General features: G+C 35.3%; 1 protein-coding gene across 1 annotated transcript in view; it reads left to right on the top strand.

The window, feature by feature from the left end:
• The window catches only part of IL1RAPL2 (interleukin 1 receptor accessory protein like 2), a 1300423-nt gene that overhangs the window by 1251510 nt on the left and 26500 nt on the right, over positions 1-22413 (top strand). Inside the window, exon 8 of the mRNA XM_031936643.1 lies at positions 21130-21275. Coding sequence (XP_031792503.1) covers positions 21130-21275 — 146 coding nt within the window. The remainder of the gene's footprint in view (positions 1-21129; positions 21276-22413) is intronic.

The raw sequence follows: 22413 nt of genomic DNA, 5'->3' as shown, positions 1-22413 counted from the left end.
ATATATATATATATATATATATATATATATATATATGTATGTACAAATCTTAGCCAGGCATGGTGGTATGTGCCTGTAGTCTCAGCTACTTGCTACCTGGGAGGCTGAGGTAGGCAGATCACTTGATCCCAGGATGTTGAGGTTGCAGTGAGTCATGATTGCTCTACTACACTCCAGCCTGGGTGACAGAGCTAGACCTTGTCTCAGAAAAAAAAGTCAGATTATAACAAATGTTGGTAAGGATATGAAGAAATGGGAAACCTCATACATTGCTGGTAGGAATAGCCCTCCTAGGGATATAAACAAAATAAATCAAAACATGTGTCTACAAAAAACTTGTCCATGAATGTTCATAGCAGCATTGCTCATAACACATAAAAATGAAAACAACCTAAATGTCTATCAACTAAGGAATGAATAAATAAAATGTGATACATTCATACAGTTGAATATTATTTAACCATAAAAAACGAAATACTGGCATATACTGCAACATGAATGAACCTTGAAAATGTTCTCAGTGTAAGAAGCCAGAAACAAACAAACAAACAAACAAAACATACTATATGATTCAATTTATATAAAATATCCACAATAAGCAACTTTATAGAAACAGAAGGTAGATTACTGGGTGCTTAGGGTCACTGGGGAGGAATGGAATATAGACGTGATAGATAAAGTCTATGGGTGTGTTTTTGTATGTGTGATAGAATACAACATAACATAAAATTCATCATTTTAAAATTTACAATTTAATGGCATTCAGTACATTCAGAATTCATACAACCACCACCACTTTCTAGTTCCAGAACATTTTCATCACTCTAAAAGGAAACGTTATACCCATTAAGCAGTCTGGGGCTTCTTTATAAGATAATGAAAATATTATAAAATTGACCATAATGATAGTTTCACGTCTGTGAATATTCTAGAAAACGAGGAATTGTTTACTTTTAATGGGTAGATTATATGGCATATAAATTTTATCTCAATAAAGCTGTTTTTCTTAAAAAAAAAAAAACCCTTGAAATTAATTGCCTGATACAGAACAGATTTTCAGAAATAAATAATGGGTATATTGCAAATGATTCTAAAGTATTAATTGCCATTTATACTTTGAAGTTTCTAATTAGTAACACTTTATTAGGCAATTTTAACTTAATATTTATTTGAAATCAATACAACTGAATTCATTTTAAATTGTTATAGAAGATACATGTTTAGGATTACTGTCAATCTATCTATGTATAAAAGACCTTAAAGGTCACTTTTCATTCTACAGAATAAGAAACTGGTCCCAAAATGGATGTGTGATAGGTACACTAGTACATAGTTAGTAGCAGAAGTTCCATCACCAAAAAGCTCAGACATATGTTTTGTGATCAAGGGTACTAATTATGTGAGCCTAAGATAATAATCTCCCTTTTTGTATGTGTGGCTGCATATAACTTTTAAAATAAACAGCTTTATCAGGGTATAATTGACATATAATAAATCACACAGTTTAAAGTATGCAATTTGTAAGGGCAGATTGATATATGTATACACCTGTGAAACCATCACCACAATGAAGATAACATATTAATCACCCCCATGTTTCCTGGTGTCCCTTTGAAATCCCTCCCTCCTGCCCTTCTCCAACAACAGGGATCTTCCTATCACTATAAATCAGTCTGCCTTGTCTAGAATTTTATATAAGCAGAATTATACAATAGGCGCTTATTTTTTTCTGGATTATTTCATGTAGCAAAATTATTTTGAGATTTATCTCAGCTTGTTATATGTGTCAATAGTTAATAGCATTTTTATTGCCAAATAGTATTCCATTATATGATTATACAGAAACTGTTCTCCTCTTCACCTGTTGATAGACATTCAAGTTGTTTCCAATTAGAACTATTATGAAAAAATCTGCTAGGAATGTTCCTATATATATCTTTGTATGCACATATATTTTCTTTTCTCTTGCCTAAATAGCTAGACATGGCTTGCTTGAATCGTATAGTAGACATATGTTTAATTTTTAGTTTACTCTTTAAATAAAATTTAAATCATTTTTAAACAAACTTTACTTTTTAGAGTAATTTTTGATTTATAGAAAAATCATGAGGATAGTATATAGAGTTCCTATATATCCAATACCCTGTTTCCCCAATTATCGACATTGGGGACTGCTCCATGTCTAGGTATCCAGGCAGGAGAAAAGGAAATATATGTGTATACGAAGACATGTATACGAATGGTCATAGCAGCTTTCTTCATAATAGTCCAAATTGGAAACAATCCAATGTCCATCAACAGGTGAATAGATGAGCAAATTGTTGTATAGTCATATAATGGAATATACTTGGCAATAAAAAAGGAATGGGCCAGGAACAGTGGCTCACGTCTGTAATCCCAGTACTTTGGGAGGCCGAAGTGGGTGGGTCATGAGGTCAGGAGTTTGAGACCAGCCTGGCCAGCATGGTGAAACCCCATCTGTTCTAAAAATACAAAAATTAGCTGGACATGGTGGCAGTGGTGGCAGGCATCTGTAATCCCAGCTACTCGGGAGGCTAAGAGGATAATTGCTTGAACCCAAGAGGCAGGGGTTGCAGTGAGCTGAGATCATGCCATTGCACTACAGCCCGGGTGACAAGAGTGAAACTCCATGTCAAAAAAAAAAAAAAAAAAAGAATCAAAATTAATACATTGTTATTAACTGAAGACATTTCTTTCCACATCTTTCTTTAGTTTTTGTCTACTGTCCTTTTTGTTCTGCAGGATTATTTAACTTTTTAAGAATCCACCTAACTGTATTCCAAACTGGTTATACAATTTTACAAAAGAAAAGGGAGACGCTGCTGCTGTCTCCGGCAGCATATGATTAGAGTTGATGGGAGACAAAACATATATACATGAATTGGATAAATCCTGAACAAGCCACCATATCAGTGGCCGAATGAGTCAAACAGCTAGGAAATGCTAAATAGTAAGACAACCTTTCAGAACTTGCACAATGACATTGTTTAACTGATTTTGTTACATCCTCTTTCTCCACCAACTCCCCCAGGAAAATAACTATATTAGCAGTGACGGAAAGTTACAGGACATTTATTTTGAAAATTTTACAAGACCCCAATAGCTAACTAAAGTCACCTTCACAGAAGTGCCAACAAAAAGGCAGAAATTCCCAGCCAACATAAATATACAGTCATTCATTTTGTAATACAGTCACGAGTAGCCTAATGATGAGGATGATGTTGTATGTAATACATTATTAGGTGATTTCATTATTGTGCAAACATTGAGTGTACATATACAAACCTAGATTATAGCCTACTACACACCTAATCTATATGGTATAGCCTATTGCTCCTAGGCTACAAACCTGCACAGCATATTATTGTACTGAATACTGTAGGCAACTGTAATACAATGGTAAGTATTTGTGTATCTAAACATATCTAAACAAAGAAAAGGTACAGTAAAAATACAGTGTTATAATCTTATGGGGCTACCTTTGTATATGCAAGACATCATTGACTAAAATGTCATCATTCCACTTTCACATGTCTTGTGTGAACTGTGATCTATTTGGAAGCTTGTGTGGTTTCTAGAATTCTTTCAGTTTATAGCCATTTATGCTAATACAGGAACTAATTAATTATGTCTTCTAGCCTCCAAAGTCCTTGAAACAAAGCATACAAGATTTGATACAGCACAGCAAATTGGAACAAATCCAGCATTTTAATAGAAAAAAATTGCTAATCATACTATTAAGGTGAAACAAGAGAAGATTCACATTTTTTCATAACCCATATACTTTCTCTATAAGGAAGAGTTCTGATGGCAGAATACTGAGAATTTTTAATTAGAGGATTCCTCTCAAAGGCATTTCTGGAAACAAAATTTATTTCTGGATGTGTGGCCCTTATTCAGTGCTGTCTCTGTCTGTATAGGACACTGTTAAAAAATACCTTAGACTAGGTAATTTATAAACAACAGAAATGTATTAGTCAAAGTTCTGGAGGCTGGGAAGTCAAGATCAAGATGCCTGCAGATCCAGTGTCTGGAAAGGGCCTGTTATGGCTGGGGTAGCCCTGAAAATCTCTAGAATTCCTTCTTCTATTTTCTTGATGAATAGCCTCTGGCTTCCTTATATCTCTACTAATCTTATCAAATGTTTTCTTGGCCACACTCTTGGTGTTCTCTATTTAACATACTTTTTCATTCCTTGCAACATGGCTGGGCTGAGAATGTCCCAAATCTTTAAATTTTGCTACCCTTTTGATTATAAATTTCATCTTTAATTCATTTTCTTCTCTCATTTTACTGTAGGCAATCAAGAGAAGCCATGCCACACCCTCATACTTTGCTTAGTGATTTCTTTCACTAAATATCCTATCGCACCACTCACAAGTTCTACCTTCCACAAAGCACTAGGACATGAAGAAAATTCATACAAGTTCTTTGCCACTTTATAATAAGGATGGCTTTCACTTCAGTTTTTAATAACTTGTTTCTTCTGTAAGTCTGAGCCCATATAAAAATGACCTTCACTGCCCATATTTCTATCAATATTCTGATCATGACCACTTAAGTAATCACTAAGGAGATTGAAACTTTCTCTACAGTTCTCCTCTTCTGTTGAACCCTCACCAGAATTGCTCCTTACAGTTAGTTCAGGTTGATGTAGGCTTTTCCTAGCCTGCTCCTCCGAATTATTCCAGCCTCTGTTCATTACGAAGTTCCAAAGCCATTCCACATTTTTTTTTTTTTTTAACCAGAGCACCCCACTGTCAGCACCAATTTTTGTCTTAGTGCATTTGGGATTCTATAACAAGATACCTTAAATGGGTAATTTATAAACAACAAAAATTTGTTGCCCACAGATCTAGAGGCTGGGAAGTCCAAGATCAATATGCCGGCAGATTAAGTGTCTGGTGAGGGCCTGTTCTTCGTGAATGGAACCTTTTGTGTGTTCTCACATGGCAACAAGGGCAAGGGAACTCATTCATGCTTCTTTTATAAGGGCACTAATCCCATTCATGAGGAGGGGAGACTTCATGATTTAATCACTTCTCAAAGGCCCCACCTCTTAATACTATCACAATGGATATTAGGTGACAGCATATGATTTTTGGGAGATCACAAACATTTAGACCATAGCAAGGGCAATGCTTTGGGCCCATTTAAAAATTGAATCATAGCTCTTGTGTTGTGCACACATTTCAAAATTGCATTGTCTAATATAACCAAGCAGTGATGATGTAAATAAATAGCTCTCAGGCAGTTGACTTGTGGAGAAGCTTCCCCAGAGGCACTGGATCTGGCAGGAGGACTAGCCCCTCTGCCTAGGTTCTCAATTTCCTGTGCAGCAGCTTGATCCTAGAAATATGTGTTACAACTTTTCATTTATTAGTTTGCCACAGAGGAATAGAGGACTTAAAATGATACCTAGTAAAAAAAAAAGCTTAGATATTTACTGAGGGCTTGATGAGATAATGTCACTAGGGCTTCAGTAAGTATAACGTCTGTACTCATCATTTCCCCTGCAGCTTGAATAGCATTTTAGATCAAATCCTGTCTAAGATTTTGGAGTTCTCATTTGTTTGCTCTCTGGGTCAGTTTCACCACTGTGGTCCCTAGCCTTTCCTGATTTTCAGCCCATTGCCAAAGCACTTAGACCCCACTTTGGGCATACAGATTCCCCTTTATCTCCCTTTAAGCAGAGATTGGCACAGTTCTCCTATGCCTCTGATGTTGCTAAGAGACTAAGCCACGAGGAAATCTGAACCCAAATGTGGTAACCATTCACAACTGCTAGTCTATCCCACACAACTGCATCACAACCCTTTCACTAACTCCAGAAGATATAATTTACAGAGATGGTAAAATAATTTTATGTGTGCAATAACATAAGATATAATTGTACAAGTTTGGTTATTTATTTCTACGATTTTAAAATCATTCCAACAATCTGCTCTCTGCCAAGCTCTACCATGCTTATTCAGAGAAGTCAAATAATTATTTTGAGGAAACCTAGTAGGAATCATAAGGGGAAGACTTCTTACTTTCTGTCCTTCTGTTAAAGCTTAATGGGAACTGCTGCAAAGGAGGATCAGAGAGTACCTGCAAAGTGTCCTTTGGGGATAATGATTCTAGGAAGGCCACCTCAGTCCTGTACCACTACAGAATTTCCTTCTTATCAATCTTACAAGAGGCTTGAGAATTTTGTTTTAAAGAATTTGCTAGTAAGGCATGTATTCTACATATCTAATTTTAAAAGTCAGAAAAATTGAACCAGTCCTATTAAACAAGAAATAATAGTATTTTAGATCGCCTACAGGGTTACGCATTGCATCTGATTGTCAAAAAGGACTACATGAATTTCAAGACAATTGCTTTGTCCCAACAGAGAGTCATTTTCAATTATAAATCTCACTTTACAAATAGCCCTATCAATACCTAATGTTTTCTTCCTCAGGCAATACTATAAAACAGTTTACCAAATCTTTTCTAATTCTTGGCCTGAAAAACATATTCAATTTATCTTAATGTTTTCAGAAAAGCTTATTAAAATGCAAATAATTTTATTTACCTTCAGTTCCTGAAAGGCTGCGAGATGAATATGGTCTTTGCTTGTTTGTTTTAGTTTTGGTTTCTTCGCTGCTGCTTTTTACCACTTTCTGGTCTTCTATTTCATTCCTTTACCTTAACATCCTCTCCTTGCATGAGTGAAATGCTCTAATAAAGGAGGGAATATGATATAGGCATGAAAAGTTTTATTCTTAAAATAAGATGAGTCTATCTTAAAGACCAAAACTAACCTAGTAATGACTCACAAGACACAAGAGCTATGATTCAATTTTTAAAAAGCTTTTTAAAATGCAATATGAAGCTGTGAATATTATGTTTGTCCCTAAAATACAGAGGAAATAATTGGAGTCCCAGGCAGCCCTAGTGAAAATGATGAGGTGTATTTTGGCAATTTCTCACACAATTTTTAATGTCTTGAAGGACCCCACATGTCCTTGGTGTTCCCAAAGTCGAGGTTCAAAAAATATTTTCCTTTCTTCCTCTCTCAGCTCATCCCACTGGAAGAAGAAATACAGACCAATCACCTTGCTTTAATTTAAATAGATTTCAAATCTCATCACACCTGTATATGAATGTATACATTATAAACAGCATAGTTTTACCTAGGGCCACCCTTAATTTCTAGTTAACTAAAGGTACGTTTTTGAAGGAGTGGTGAATACTATTCATGATTCCAGGGTTGGTCTTAGCCTTGATCTACGCATAAAATACTACAAGTCTACCTAAAACATGTTTGTTGTTTCTCTTCATTTATTGAGCAGACTTTAGATGCTCAGTCTCAACTATGTTGTGTTGGGTTGTAAGCTACTCTAGACAAAAACCTATAATTAGTAAATAATAATAATAATAATAATAATAATAATAATAATAATCCCAGTTCATCCTTTTATAGTACACTGCATATTGCAAAAGCATTTCACATCTTAAAACATATTGGATACCCATAATAACCATCTGAGATACATAGTATTAGCTTTATTTTGCAGATAAAGAAACTGAGGTTTAGAGACTGAGGAAGAGCTGCTGCCCTTTAGTGATTGAGAGTTCCTGTAGGGCTAGACTGAATTCACCAAAGCTAGCAAGAATCCTCAATTGTCCAGAATGTTTTGTTGTACTCCACATTTAGATTATAAAAAGTCAAAATCTGTCTGGGACTGAAAGAGTGAAAATCGTTGTGGACTGAGAATAAGCAGCCCTGCTATTAATCAGGCTTGGAGGACAGACAGATAAAGCCAGCTACAAAGTTAGCAGAAAACACTGTTTCTCCCAAGGTCATGCAGCAGTTATAAAATGCCCTAACGACCCCCTTCTCCTTTGAGTGACTACTGCTTTCTTACCAGTGATGCCCCAAACCTGCTTTGCTGCTTACATTTATTACCAGGGAAACCCAACTGCTAAGCTATCCTTGCCCCATAAGAGAACCTAGTCCATAGTTAACCACCATTTCTTCCAATCCTGCCTCAGAAACTCCAACCAATTCAGGATTTACCCCTGCTTCCCTAAGACCTCATCAGAATCTTTCAGTGTAAATGTAAACATTACAAAACTTTCTTCCTTCTTTCAATCAAGGATTAATCCATAGTTCCTCTAGAATGCCCCTCCCTCAATGCATTGAGCCAATAAATCTGATTTTGTCAGACTCTGGGCATGATGCTGGACTTTGACTAATAATGCTTTAATGGGGGGGGTGGGGAAACAAATAACACCAAGAAAGAGATCTTGTTTAATTGAACATTTTAATTTTTTAAAACATACCTCCCATCCTTAATTTTATCAATCGTCATTCCTGGACAATGATTACTCATACTCAGGATAATGACCCAGAAACTCTGCAAGATACCTAGCCATCAAAAGAAGACTCAGAATAGTTCAAGGGGCCATTTGCGATGAATAGAAATTGGTCTTAGACATTTTATAATTATTTACCTCAATTAAGAAACCAACAGGACTTTCTATTTAAATTTCAGGTGAACAGAAAATTCAATTAGCCAGAATTTCCATCCCTGAACAATTCCATTAACCAAGATTTCACTAAAATTTCATTGCATTTGTGTTTTTTATCTGAATGTTATGTTATCATTCCCTTCAGCATTGCTTAGTTTACTTATGATCTTTAGGACAGCAGGGAACACCTACATGCAAATATTAGTACAGTGTCTGGTAGAGCAGATTGCTGCTTACAAATAAGTACTTTTTGATAATGAGGACAGCAGAAGTACGAGTAGTGATATTGATGATATGGGCAGACACAGAAGAGTATATAAACTCTCTGGTGGCAGTTCAACATCTTTATAAAACATTCAAAGTACCAAGTCCCCTGGAAGAAACTGGACAGTAATTTGGAATCTCCCTGCTAATAAAATATTTACTTTTTTACTTTCTCCTTTCACTGCATTAGTTAAATTTATTAGAGGAAGTCAGTAATGAGAAATAATGCACAACAGTTTGAGACAGTATTTGTTTATTAATACTTCCCAGCTTACCACAATGCCAGCCACATATAACTTTTAAAACATCTGTTTAATGGCATTGAATTGTACTAAAATGCATTAATATAGTGTCTTTCTAGCATTACACACACACACACTGTAATTTTTAGAGCAGATTTAAGTTCACAGCAAAATTGAGTGGAAAGTAAAGAGTTCCCATATTACCTCTAAGACTCCCCTCACTATCAATATCCAGCACCACAGTGGTGCATTTGTTGTATTCTATGAACCTATGTTGACACATCCTGATCACCCAACGTCTGTGGTTTACATTTAGAGTTCACTCCTAGTGTTGTACAATCTATGGGTTTCAACGGATGTATGATGACATGTATCCACCATTACAGTATCATACAGATGAATTTCACTGCCCTAAAAATCTTCTGTGTTCCACTTTATTTATCTTTCCCACTCCCAAACTCCTGGCAACTCCTTATCTTTTTACTGTCTCTGAAATGTTGTCTTTTCCAAAATTTCATATAGTTGAAACCACACAGTATATAGCCTTTTCAGAGTGGCTTCTTTCACTTAGTAATATACATTTAAGGTTCCTACATGTCTTTTCATGACATATTACTTTAAAAAATGCATTCATTTATTCAATGTGCCTTTATTGAGTTTTCTTGATGCTACCAGCACTGTGCTAGTTGCTGAGGATACAAAAATTAAGGCTCCAGCACACCCTCAACAAGTATTTCCAGTAAAACACCTTTTGAAGCGGCAAAGGAGATTTATTTATTTAATAAGCTTTATTTTTCACAACAGCTTTAGGGTTACAAAGAAGTTAACAGATAAGAGGATACATTTTTTTGAAGAGTTGAGCAGAAAGTACAGAGAACTCTCATATAGCCCCTTCGCCCCTCCTCCCAGTTTCCCATTTTGTTAATGTCTTGACTTACTGCAGCACATTTATTACAATCAATGAAACACTATACATTATTATTAAAGTCCATAGTTTACAGTAGAGTTCATTCTTTGTGTTATACAGTTCTATGGTTTTTGACAAGTGTAAAATATCATGTATCCACCATTACTGTATCATACAGAATAGTGTCACTGTCCTAGATATCCCAGAGCTCTGCCTATTCATCTCTCCCTTTCACCTCTAAAACTCTTGGTAACCAATGATCTTTTTACTGTCTTTATAGTTTTGCCTTTTCCAAAATGTCATACGTTTGGAATCCTACAGTATGTAGCCTTTTCAGTCTAACTTCTTTCACTTAGTATATGCATTTAAGGTTTTTCCATGTAGTTCTGTGGCTTGATGGTTAATTTTTTTTTATCAGTGAATAATATTTTATTATCTGGATGTACCACAGTTGTTTACCTATTCACCTGTTGATTGACATATTGGTTATTTCCAAGTTTTGGCAATTATGAATGAAGCTGCTATAAACACTTGTGTGCAAGTTTTTGTGTAGGTATAAAAAGTATGACTAATGCATCGTAAGACAATGTTTAGCTTTTTAAGTAACTGCCAAAATATCTTTCAAAGTGGCTGTAACATTTTGCATTCCCACCAGCAATGGATGAGAATTTCTATTGCTTCATATCCTTGCCAAAATTTGATGTTGTCAGTAATATCGGGTTTCAGTCATTCTAATAGGTGTGTAGTATATGTCATTGTCTAAATTTAAAATTCCCTAATGACATATGACATTGAGCATATATTCAGATGCTTATTTGTTATCTGTGTATCTTCTTTGATTAGGTGTCTGTTCAGAACTTTTGACCATTTTTAAATTGGGTTGTTAGTTTTTTTATGGTTGAGTTTTAAGAGGTTTTTGCGAATTCCATATAGAATTTTCTTAATTGGTATATGTTTTGCATATATTTTCTCCCATTTTATAGCTTATCTATTTATTCTTTTAACCGTTTTTCACAAAACAGATGTTTATAATTTTAATAAAGTCCAACTTATCAATTGTTTCTTTCATGGACTACATTTTTGTTGTTGTGTCTAATATTTTATCACCAAACACACAAATGAGGAAGAGAAAGAACACAAATATTAACAGTACAGAAAACAGAAAACCACGAAGCCACAATATAGACAAATGAAGGAAGGAAGGAAGGAAGGAAGGAAGGAAGGAAGGAAGGAAGGAAGGAAGGAAGGAAGGAAGGAAATACAAAATAATCAGAAAGTAATTACAAGATGACAGGAATAAATCCTTACATATTAATAATAACCTTGAATGTAAACAAATTAAATCTCCCACTTAAAAGATATAGATTGGCTGAATGAATGTTAAAAGTAACCTAAATATATTCTGCCTAAAAGAAACTCATTTCACCTGTAGAGACACATATAGACTAAAAGTAAAGGGATAGAAAAAATATTCCATGGAAAAAGAAATGAACGGTAAGCAAAAGTAGCTATACATATATCAGATAAAACAGACTTTAAGTCAAAAACAGGAGAAAGAGACAAAGAAGTTCATTATATAATGGTAAAGTGATCAATTTGGCAAGGGATATAACAATGGCAAACATTTGTACACCTAACACAGGAGCACCCAGGTATATAAAGCAAATATTTTTAGATCTAAAAGGAGAGATAGACATCAATACAATAATATTTGGGGACTTCAACACTCCACTCTCAGAAATAAATAAATTATCTGACAGAAAACAACAAAGAAACATTAGATTTAAACTGCACCTTAGACCTAGTGGATCTAATAGACAATTGCAGAATGTTTCATCCAGCAGCTGCAGAATATACATTCTTCTCATCAGCACATGCAACATTCTCAAGAACAGACTGTATGTTAGGACACAAAACAAGTCTCAACAAATTTTTTAAAATTGAAATCATATCAAGTATCTTCTCAGACCATAAGGGACTAAAACTAGAAATTAATAACAAGAGGAGCTTTGAAACCTGTGGGTTACATGGAAATTAATCAACATGCTCCTGCACAATGACTGAGTCAATGAAGAAATTAAGAAATAAATAAAAATGTCTAGAAACAAATGAAAATTGAAACAAAACATACCAAAACCTATGGAATACAGCAAAAGCATTACTTGTTTATAGGTATAAATTTGTAGTAAATACAGTTAAAAGTTTATGCTTACATCAAAAAGTAGAAAGATTTGAAACAAACCACCTAACAATGCACCTCAAGGAATTGGAAAAGCAAGAACAAGCCAAACCCCAAATTTGTAGAAAGAAAGAATAGAGATCAGAGCAGAACTAAACAAAATAGACACTAAAAACCTACAAAGGTTCAACAAAATGAAAAGTTATTTTGAAAAAAATAAACAAATTTGATAAACCACTAGCTAGACTAACCAAGAATAAAAGAGAGAGTACCCAAATAAACAAAATTAGAAATGAAAAAGGAGACACTACAACTGATACCACAGAAATAGAAAAGATTATCAGAAACTACTATGAACAACTATGCACTAACAAACTCGAAAACCTAGGGGAAATGGTTAAACTCATGGATAACTATAACCTGCCAAGATTGAATAAAAAGAAAAGAGAACCTGAACAGACCAATAACAAGTAATGAGATTGAATCAGTAATGTTTCCCAACAAAGAAAACAGTATAAAAACAGTTTTTTTCTTAAAAAAAAAAAAAAAAAAGAGAGAGAGAGAGAGAGAGAGAGAGAAGTACCATATGACCCAGCAATCCCACTACCAGGTATTTATCTAAAGAAAATGAAATTAGTATCTCAAAGGCATACCTGAACCCCCATGTTTATTGAAGCACTATTGACAATAGCATTAATATGGAATCAACCTAAGTGTCCATCAGTCGGCGAATGGATAAAGAAAATGTAGTATATTTGCACAGTGGAATCCTATTCTGCTGTAAAAAGAATGAAATTATGTCATTTGCAGCAACATGGATGGAACTCGAGGTCATTATGTTAAGTGAAATAAGCCCTGTACTCACTCATATGTGGGACGTTAAAAAAAAAAAAAAATGATTTCATGAAGGTAGAGAGTAGAATGATGATTACCAGAACCTGGGAAGGATGTGAGTGTGGGGCTGGGATGAGGAAGAGAGGTTGGTTAATGGAAACAAATATATAGTTAGATAGAAAGAATAAGTTCTGATGTTCAATAGTAGGGAATGGTGACTATAGTTAACAACAATGAATTATATATTTCAAAATAGCTGAAAGTGAGGACTTGGAATATTCTCAACACATTGAAATCATAAATGCTCAAGGTGATGGATATCCTAAACACCCTCAGTTGATTATTACACATTCTGTATATGTACCAAAATATTAAATGTACACAATAAATTAAAAATATTATGTATTAATAGAAAATAAAGTGATTATTGATATAGCTGGTTAAACATCTACTGTAACAGTTTTTTTGTTCATTGCTCTTATTCTTTGTTTCCTTTTTTGTTTTCCATGCTTTTTCTGCCTTCTCTTGTTTTAATTAAGCATTTTATATTATTCTATTTTTTCTTCTCTCTTAGCATGTTATATGGTTTGATTCTGTGTACTCACCAAATCTCATGTGGAATTTTAATCCCCAGTGTTAGAGGTGAGGCTGGTGGAAGGTGATTGGATCATGGGAGTGGTCCTTCATGAATGGCTTAGCACCATCCCCTTGTTGCTGTTCTCGTGATAGTGAATTATTGTGAGATCTGGTTGTTTAAAGTGTGTAGTGTACACCTCCCCACCCCTCTCTTCCTCCTACTCTTGCTATGTGAAGATGCCTTACTCTGCATTTGCCATTCCCTGTTAGTAAAAGCTGCCTGAGGGCTCCCCAGAAGCAGATGCTTCTGTACACCCTGTGGAACTATGAGCCAATCAAACTTCTTTTCTTATTAATTACCCAGTCTCCGATATTTCTTCGTAACAATGTGAGAATGAACTCAAACAGTATATCAATAATATTTTTAAATTTTTAATTTTATCTCTACAGTGTGCAAAATACATTTCTAACTAAGTCCATTTCCAAATAACACTCTACCACGTCGCAAGTAGTGCTGGTGCATGATAACGGAGTATTTCCAATTCCACCATTTTGTAACATTTCTGTCATTAATTTGCCTATTTATAAGCTATGATCACCAAATACATTATTGCTATTATTTTGAACAAACTGTTGCCTGTTAGACACGGAATAAGAATAATAAAATATTTTATTTTATTTTGATTTATCCCTGCTCTAACACTATTCTTTATGTGGATCCAAATTTCTGATATATTTCACTTCATTTTCTCTGAAAATCTTTTAACAGTTTTTCCAGCACAGGTTGACTGGTGACAAATTCCCTGTTTTAGTTTGTCTGAAAAAGTCTTTATTTATCCATCACCTTTGAAGGAAAATTTAACTGAATATCGCATTCTAGGTTTGTAATTGTTTTATTTCAACACTTTAAATATTTCACTCTCTTCTTGCTTGCATGATTTTCACAGAGAAGTCTGATGAATTTCCTATTGTTGTTTATCTATAGTTGTGATGGGTATTTCTTTTTACCCCTCTGGCTTCTTTCAAGATTTTCTTTGTCTTTAATTTTATGCAGTTAGAAAATGATATGCCTAGGTGTAGTTTTTTTTGGTATTTATTCTTCTCTGTGTTCTTTGAGCTTCCTTGATTTGTGGTTTGGTGTCTGTTATTAATTTTAGAAAATTTTCCAAGATTATTAACTAAATATTTCTACTGTTCCTTTCTTCTCTTTCTGGTATTTATTATATGCATATTACTTCTTTTGTAATTGTTCCTAAATTATTGGGCATTTTTTACATTTTTTTTGTCCTTTTTTCTCTTTGAATTTCAGTTTAGGAGGTTTCTATTGACATATCTTCAAAGGCATTGATTCTTTCTTTGACTGTCAACATATTTTGATTTCTAGAGTTTCCTTTTGATTTTTTCTTAGAGTTTCCATCTCTGGTTACCTTACTAATTTGTTGATATACATTGTCCACTTTTTTCATTGGAGCCCTTAACATATTAATCATAGTTATCTTACATTTCCAGTTTGGTAATTTCAAAATCTCTGCCATATCTGAGTCTGGTTCTGAATGTTTGCTTTATGTCTTCAAACTGTGGGGATTTTTTGCTTTGTTTTGTTTTGCTTTGCTTTTTAATATACCTTGTGACTTTTTTGTTGAAAGCCAGATATGGTGTATTGAGTAAAAGTAACTGAAGTAAATAGGCCTTTAATGTGAGATTTCATGTTTATCTGACTAAAAGTTAGACTGTGTTTACTCTTTGGTATAGCTATAGGTGTCAGAGGCTGAAATTGCCTCTAGTGTTTTTGTTCTTGTCTCCACTGTTTTGTTTGATTCTTCCTCAAGATTACTTCTTAAATAGGGTCTGAGCTTTGCAGGGTTTCCCCCCCACCAAATAAAATCCCTTATTATTATACAGGAGCCCGATTGATATTGTGGTATATATTTCAGAATTCTATGATATCGCATCCTTTAGTGACCTTGTGCCCCTGGTATATTACCTTCATAAGTGTTTCTTAGATTTCCCCATCCCTTTAGGTGAGAGGAAGACTAGAGTAGTCATTTCCCTTCTCCCAGGTGGGCTAGGCTTTGGTAAAATTGAAGTAGTTTAGGTCATGATAAAGTGGTTTCCCTTGAGAGCAAGCCTTTGAAAAGAAAAAGAAAAAGGGCCAGGCGCGGTGGCTCACACCTGCAATCCCAGCACTTTGGGAGGCTGAGGCGGGCGGATCACGAGGTCAGGAGATCGAGACCATCCTAGCTAACATGGTGAAATCCCGTCTCTACTAAAAATACAAAAAGTTAGCCGGGCATGGTGGCGGGCATCTGTAGTCCCAGCTACTCGGGAGGCTGAGGCAGGAGAATGGCGTGAACTCGGGAGGCGAAGCTGTCAGTGAGCCGAGATCGCGCCACTGCACTCCAGCCTGGGCGACAGAGCAAGACTCCATCTCAGAAAAGAAAAGAAACAGGATCTTGCTCTGTCACCCAGGCTGGTGTACAGTAGTACAGTCATAGCTCACTGCAAATTCTAACTCCAAGGTTCAAGTGATTCTCCCACCTCAGCCTCACTGGGAATACAGGTGCACACCATCAAGCTAATGTTTAAAAATTATGTTTAAAAATTATTATTTTTAGATATGGAGTCTTGCTATGTTTCCCAGGCTGGTCTTGAACTCCTGGCCTCAAGTTATCCTCTAGCCTTGGCCTCCTAAGGCCTAGAATTATAGGCATGAACCACTACACTCAATCAACAAGCACTTTTAAAAGGAGAACAAAGTGCTCTGGGCTCATTTTTAAATGGCCAGTTTTCCCTTTCCCCCTGCCAGAAGCATAAGGGAACCTTTTTCCCAATCTTCACAGTAAGAACTTAGTGGTGCTTATGTAGGCAAAACTCACAAAATTGTGGGGTCCCCCTAAATATAGGTCTCATGCTGTTTTTAACTCTCAAGATAGTTCATGGTGGGTCTCCAGGAATTTATCTATTACATTTTAAGTGTTTGTGCTGGTACTGGCCTTGCTCCTGGGGATCTCATTCCAGTATACTGTGATTCTCTGTATTTGCCTTTCTCTCAACTTTCTGGGGCAGAAGTTTGCCCTGTGACTTGTTACCTAAGGGATTTAAGAAAAGTTGATAATTTTCAGTTTGTTCACCTTTTTTCTTTTTGTGAGAATGAGAGGGACAATTTCCAAACTCTTTATAGTATTAATTTGTAATAATAGTACAAATCTAAATAAAATTTTGGAATATAGTGATGTCTATCACCTGAACTGGTTACTTTTTATTGTACCAGTGTTCACTGCTACTATAACTTGCCTTTAATGTTAATATTTAGACCCCTCTGGTTACTACCCCTCCCTCACCTGCCATGGATGCATGCATATATACAAACTCATCAAATTGTATACATTAAATAGGTGAGTTTTTTTGTACATCTATTATGTTTCAATAATCAATTTAAAATGCATGTGGTTCTTACCCTCCCATATAATATCAATACTTGGAATGAGATACTTCTAAGGTCATTTGAAATATATCCCAGGATTCCCTCACTTATAACCTCTACTCTGAAACCAGTCTCTTTAATACCTCTCTTTCACACATTCTGCAAAAACCTACTCTTGTCTTCTATTCTGGAAAACCCTCCCTTCTTTTCATTTAGCGAGAATTTTCTTAGGCATTTTTTAGATAACTTAGTCAACAGTAGTCTCTCCATTCTATGACATACTGTCATAAGCGTGAGTGTACCACCCTGCTTTGCCTTATTCTTTCTATAATTTTCTGCAACTGTGTACATTGTGTCTCCTCATTTAAATTTTAAAGTTTAATGGAAGAAGGGACCACATCTTTTAATGTTCCTATTTCTTGTATGCCAAATATACAGCCCAGAGCCAGGCACTTATTAAAGATTGGAAAAGAATCATTGATGGATTGTTATATTCTTCACAGAATTAGAAAAAAAAAAACTATTTAAAAATATATATGGAATCAAAAAAGAGCCCGAATAGCCAAGGCAATCCTAAGCAAAAAGGACAAAGCCTGAGACATCACATTACCTGACTTCAAACTATACTACAAGAATATAGTAGCCAAAATAGCACGGTACTGGTACGAAAACAGACACATAGATCAATGGAACATAAGCAATGCCACCAATCAACAACCATCTGATCTTTGACAAAGTTGACAAAAACAAGCAATGAGGAAAGGACTCCCTATTAAATAAGTGGTGCTGGGATTACTGGGTAGCCATACACAGAAGATTGAAACTGGACTCCTTATACCATATACAAAGATCAACTCAAGATGGATTACATACTTAAGTGTAAAACCAAAAACTATAAAAATCCTGAAAGATAACCTAGGAAATACCATTATGGACATAGAATCTGGCAAGTATTTCATGACAAAGATGCCAAAAGCAATTGCAACAAAAACAAAATTCGAAAAATTGGACTAATTCAACAAAGGAGCCTCTGCACAGCAAAAAATAAATAAATAAAAATAAAAATTATCAACAGAGTAAACAGACAACATACAGAATGGGAGAAAATATTTGCAAACTATGTATCTGACAAAAGACTAATATCCAGAATCCATAAGGAACTTAAAAAAAAATTAAAAAAAAAAACTCCATAAAAAAGTGGGCAAAGAACATGAACACTTTTCAAAAGAAGACATACATGCAGCCAAACAAACATATGTAAAAATGCTCAATATCACTAATCATTAGAGAAATGATCATCAAAACCACAACAAGATACCATCTCACACCAGTCAGAATGGCCACTATTAAAAAGTCAAAAAATAGCAGATGTTGGTGAGGTCGCAGAGAAAGGAGAGTGCTTCTACACTGCTAGTGGGAATGTAAATTAGTTCAGTCATTGTGAAAGCAGTTTGGCGATTTCTCAAACAAAAGAGAATTATCATTCAACTCAGCAATCTCATTATGGGGTATATACCCAAGGGAATGTAAATTGTTCTACCATAAAGATGCATGCATGGGTATGTTCACCACAGCAATATTCACAAGAGCAAAGACATGGAATCAACTTAAATGCCCATCAGTAGTAGACTGGATAAAGAAAATGTGATACACATACACCATGGAATAGTACACAGCGATAAAAAGAATGAGATAATGTTCTTTGAAACAACATGAATGGAGCTGGAAGCCATTATCCTAAGTGAACTAACACAGGAACAGAAAACCAAATACCACATGTTCTCACTTATAAGTGGGAGCTAAATGTTGAGTACATTTGAAGACAAAGAAGGAAACAACAGACACCAGGGCCTACTTGAAAGTCTTGGAGGGTGGCAGGAGGGTACTATGCTTATTACCTAGTGTAATAAAATAATCTGTACACCAAACCCCTGTGACAGGCAATTTATAAAACAAACCTGCACATGTACCCCTGAACCTAAAATTAAAATTAAAAATAATATATTTGCTAGAAAATTATGACTGCTCCGTTGAGTGATTTGTAGTCATAAACACCATTTTGATCTTTAATTCCAGAAAACACAAGTCACCTAGGTTTTTCAGGAGCTGATAATTAAGACACCTCATATATATTAATAGATGAACCAAGGATCATTTTTCAAATCCTCTCTCCAGATTCTTTCTGCAGCCTGTGAAGAGCTGTTTTTGGAAACTGCATTAGAAGAAGGAAAGGCTTGGTCGGGAAGAACAGGATCAGCTTTCCACCCTGTGCCTGGCAGAGGCTATGGCTGTCCTCCATGTGAAGCTTCAAATTAAACTGAAGTTGTGGTACCTACGCAGCTTCTGGAACTACAGGGGGTTCTTCCACAGCAGGTTACACAGAGCTAAAATAATTGAGTGTGGTGTTATTTACCAACATCAGGGAGAAAAACAGAGAACAAAAGTCAATATAAACCATGAAAGTACTAAATGTCCAATTTTGTCTTGGTTAGGTACATGTTGGGAGAGAAGAGAAAAAGAGAAACTACAACTTCAGTCAGGAAAAATAAAAACAATTTATAGAAAAACTAGCCATAAGATGTGTTCTCCCATATGCAGTTAAGAAAATTCTTATACTCGTCTGGTTCTATGATGGTACATAAATGGAAAGGACTTGAGATTTTAGTATGAGAGACTCAGATTTTAGAAATTCCATTCCACCAACCCAACTTTAAGCCCTTCCTGCTCTCAAATGAGAAGAAGAAGAGGTTAAGTCAAGCCAATCTTAAATGTCAGTAAATGTAAATACAAATATTCTTGGAGTAGCTAAAATACAATCTACCTTCAGATAATGAAATGTTTGTGTTTAATAACATACCTTTGCATGTGCATAGTGCTATGTACTTTTCAAATCACTTTAACCCATTTTACCCTTACAACAAAGTTAAAGTATGTATGGTAGTTACTTTACCAGTTTCAAGATGAGTTAAATTAAGGCACCATTGAGTTAATGATTTTGTAAAGACAAAGCATGAGCTTGTAATTGGGAGTCCTGTACTTAGAGCCCAGTTTTGTCTGAGCAGTCATGTTTCCAATTTTATGCTGAGTGCCAGTAAGTCATAGAGATATTCCCTGCATTTATAACCAGGTGTCCAAAAAGAAGGCGAGAATTACTTCTGCGTCTCCAATTTTCCATCTAAAATATTTCATGATTGAAACATACATGTATTTAAGAACCTACTCCAGAACTAAACTGGAGGGTTGTCACCATGTAGACTCATGATTCGCTCCTTCTTTGGCCAAAGGCAAGAGAAAGAAGAGAAAAGTTGGCAGGGTGCCCACTTTCATCTCACCCAGAAGGTAGCTGGTCGTTGTTGAGAATATAACTCTCCAAAGAAACAGGAGACGCACTCTTCAGGAAATAACCCTAGCAATTCAGCCCCTCTGCAAAGAACATCTGTTCCTGGCCATACAAGGTCCTTTGCAGCTTTGAAAAAAAGCAAGTCTAGGAGAAAATGTTACAGAGGGCTTCTCCTGTGAGGGCAGAAAGCAGAGGGACAGATGGGGAGCAGTGTCTGGAGAGATCAGGGTCATGGGCGTGTTAACATTGTTGGGGGATTAGGGCTCAGAGCACATTACTGCATTGGACAAAAGCCAGGAGAAAAGCAGAGAGTAGGCTTATCACTAATGTGTGGAGATAGAAGGCCACTAAAAATTTTCAGTTTACTTCTCATAAGGCAACCACATTCAAGGCCTCCTTCTTTACACCTTTACCTCACTACTATCAAAACTCTAACCTCTACCACAAAGTCTATACTTCTAAAAAATTTTTCCCTTCATGCCATGATGCAAAAATCCAATTAGTTTTCATGATCTTAGTTTAGAGCATGGAACCTAGTGTTTCCTCCTTTTCACCACACAAGCCATGTTGACTTTATTTATCAAAGCCTGGTGGCATGTTAATACTTCTTTTTGCCAAGTGAATTATTCACTTCTTTTCTTTTCCATCTTATCTTCATGTCAATAGCCACTTTTTGTGTTTTCTTGTTGAAGGTCCCACCCACACATACACCCAGTCAGGATTCTCTACGCCCATCATCAGAGACCTGTGTGAGCTGTGTGACCATCTGTAGTCTTTGCATGGCTGCTTTCTGCCCAAATCAAGCCAATTCAGCCAAGAATACTTTCTTTATTTCAGGCTTCTCAAAGAGCATCTTGGAGAAAAAGAAGTTGAGTTGGCACTCATCTTTGACTCAGTTGTGGAAGCTGACCTGGCGAATTATACCTGCCATGTTGAAAACCGAAATGGACGGAAACATGCCAGTGTTCTGCTGCGTAAAAAGGGTATTTATTTTTATAACTATAACTATGGTTTGCTTAGCTATCAACATCTATTGAAGTTAGAAATATTTCCTGGCTTTATTTTATCATGTAGTGTAAACTTCTTTTAACCATTTTGTCTTTTTAAGGAAAGATATTTCTCTTGCTGTGATATTAGCATAAAATACCTATGATCTTCAATACCATTAGGAAGTGGATAAATGAAATGAAATATTGTTATATGTTAAATCCAGTGATATAAAGTGTACCTTAGTTATTAGTGTTACATAAAATTTGTTATATATTTGACATTCAATATTTTCTCCATATTTTGCCTTCTTATATCTTATATTGCTTAAATGAAATTCAAGAGATTTTTTTGGATGAGAAACACAGTTGCTTTTTTATTCCCTGACTAAAAAATAAAAAAATTAATAATTCCATATAATATTCTTACAATTATCATAGAAATTATTTTATAAACTATATTTTATGATATGACCTGGTATTAAGAGGTCTTTATCAGGTGCATATATTTCTAAATATTTTGGCATTTATGGAGATCCCTTTCTCAAGTTGGTTCCAGACAGGGTGGAAATTGTATATAATGAACAAAGAAAAGAAACTCTAAATTTACATATAAAGGAGATAAAAACAGATATACAAACAACAAGCAATCTCAGCAGCTAGAGTAGCTTCTGAACTGGCTCGTACCTTGCTATGACTTTTGGTTGCTGCAAAAGGCTAAATACTTTCTGTATATGTACATCTGGCAAAGGCTTTGCAAATGTAGCAGAACAAATGTTCTCAATCAGTGTCCTTGTTGCCTAGGTTTTAGAGCAATAATAGAACAGATTCAATCAGCAAGGTCACTTAGTTGTACTTCCTGGCCAGGATGGAATTTATATTTTCCAGCCAGCCCTAATACTTGACAATGACCAGCAGCTCTTGAAGAAGCAGAGACGAATCATTATTCTGAAAATAATGCATTTATATCTCTAGCACCACTTCGTACTCTAGACTTGATTCTGTCTTAAAATAAAGGCGTATTTAAGTGTAAAGGAGTCTAATAGAGAAAGTAAAGTCAGAAGACCCAGATTCAGGAGATCCTGGTTCAGTAGGACTGACTTGTCTTATTAGACTCCCTAAACCTTAGTTTTCT

This window comes from Piliocolobus tephrosceles, chromosome 12 (genome assembly GCF_002776525.5).
Source record: "Piliocolobus tephrosceles isolate RC106 chromosome 12, ASM277652v3, whole genome shotgun sequence".
NCBI classification, from domain to species: Eukaryota; Metazoa; Chordata; class Mammalia; order Primates; family Cercopithecidae; genus Piliocolobus; species Piliocolobus tephrosceles.
Note: the sequence above shows the minus strand (reverse complement) of the source record. Positions and strands in the feature narration are given on the sequence as shown.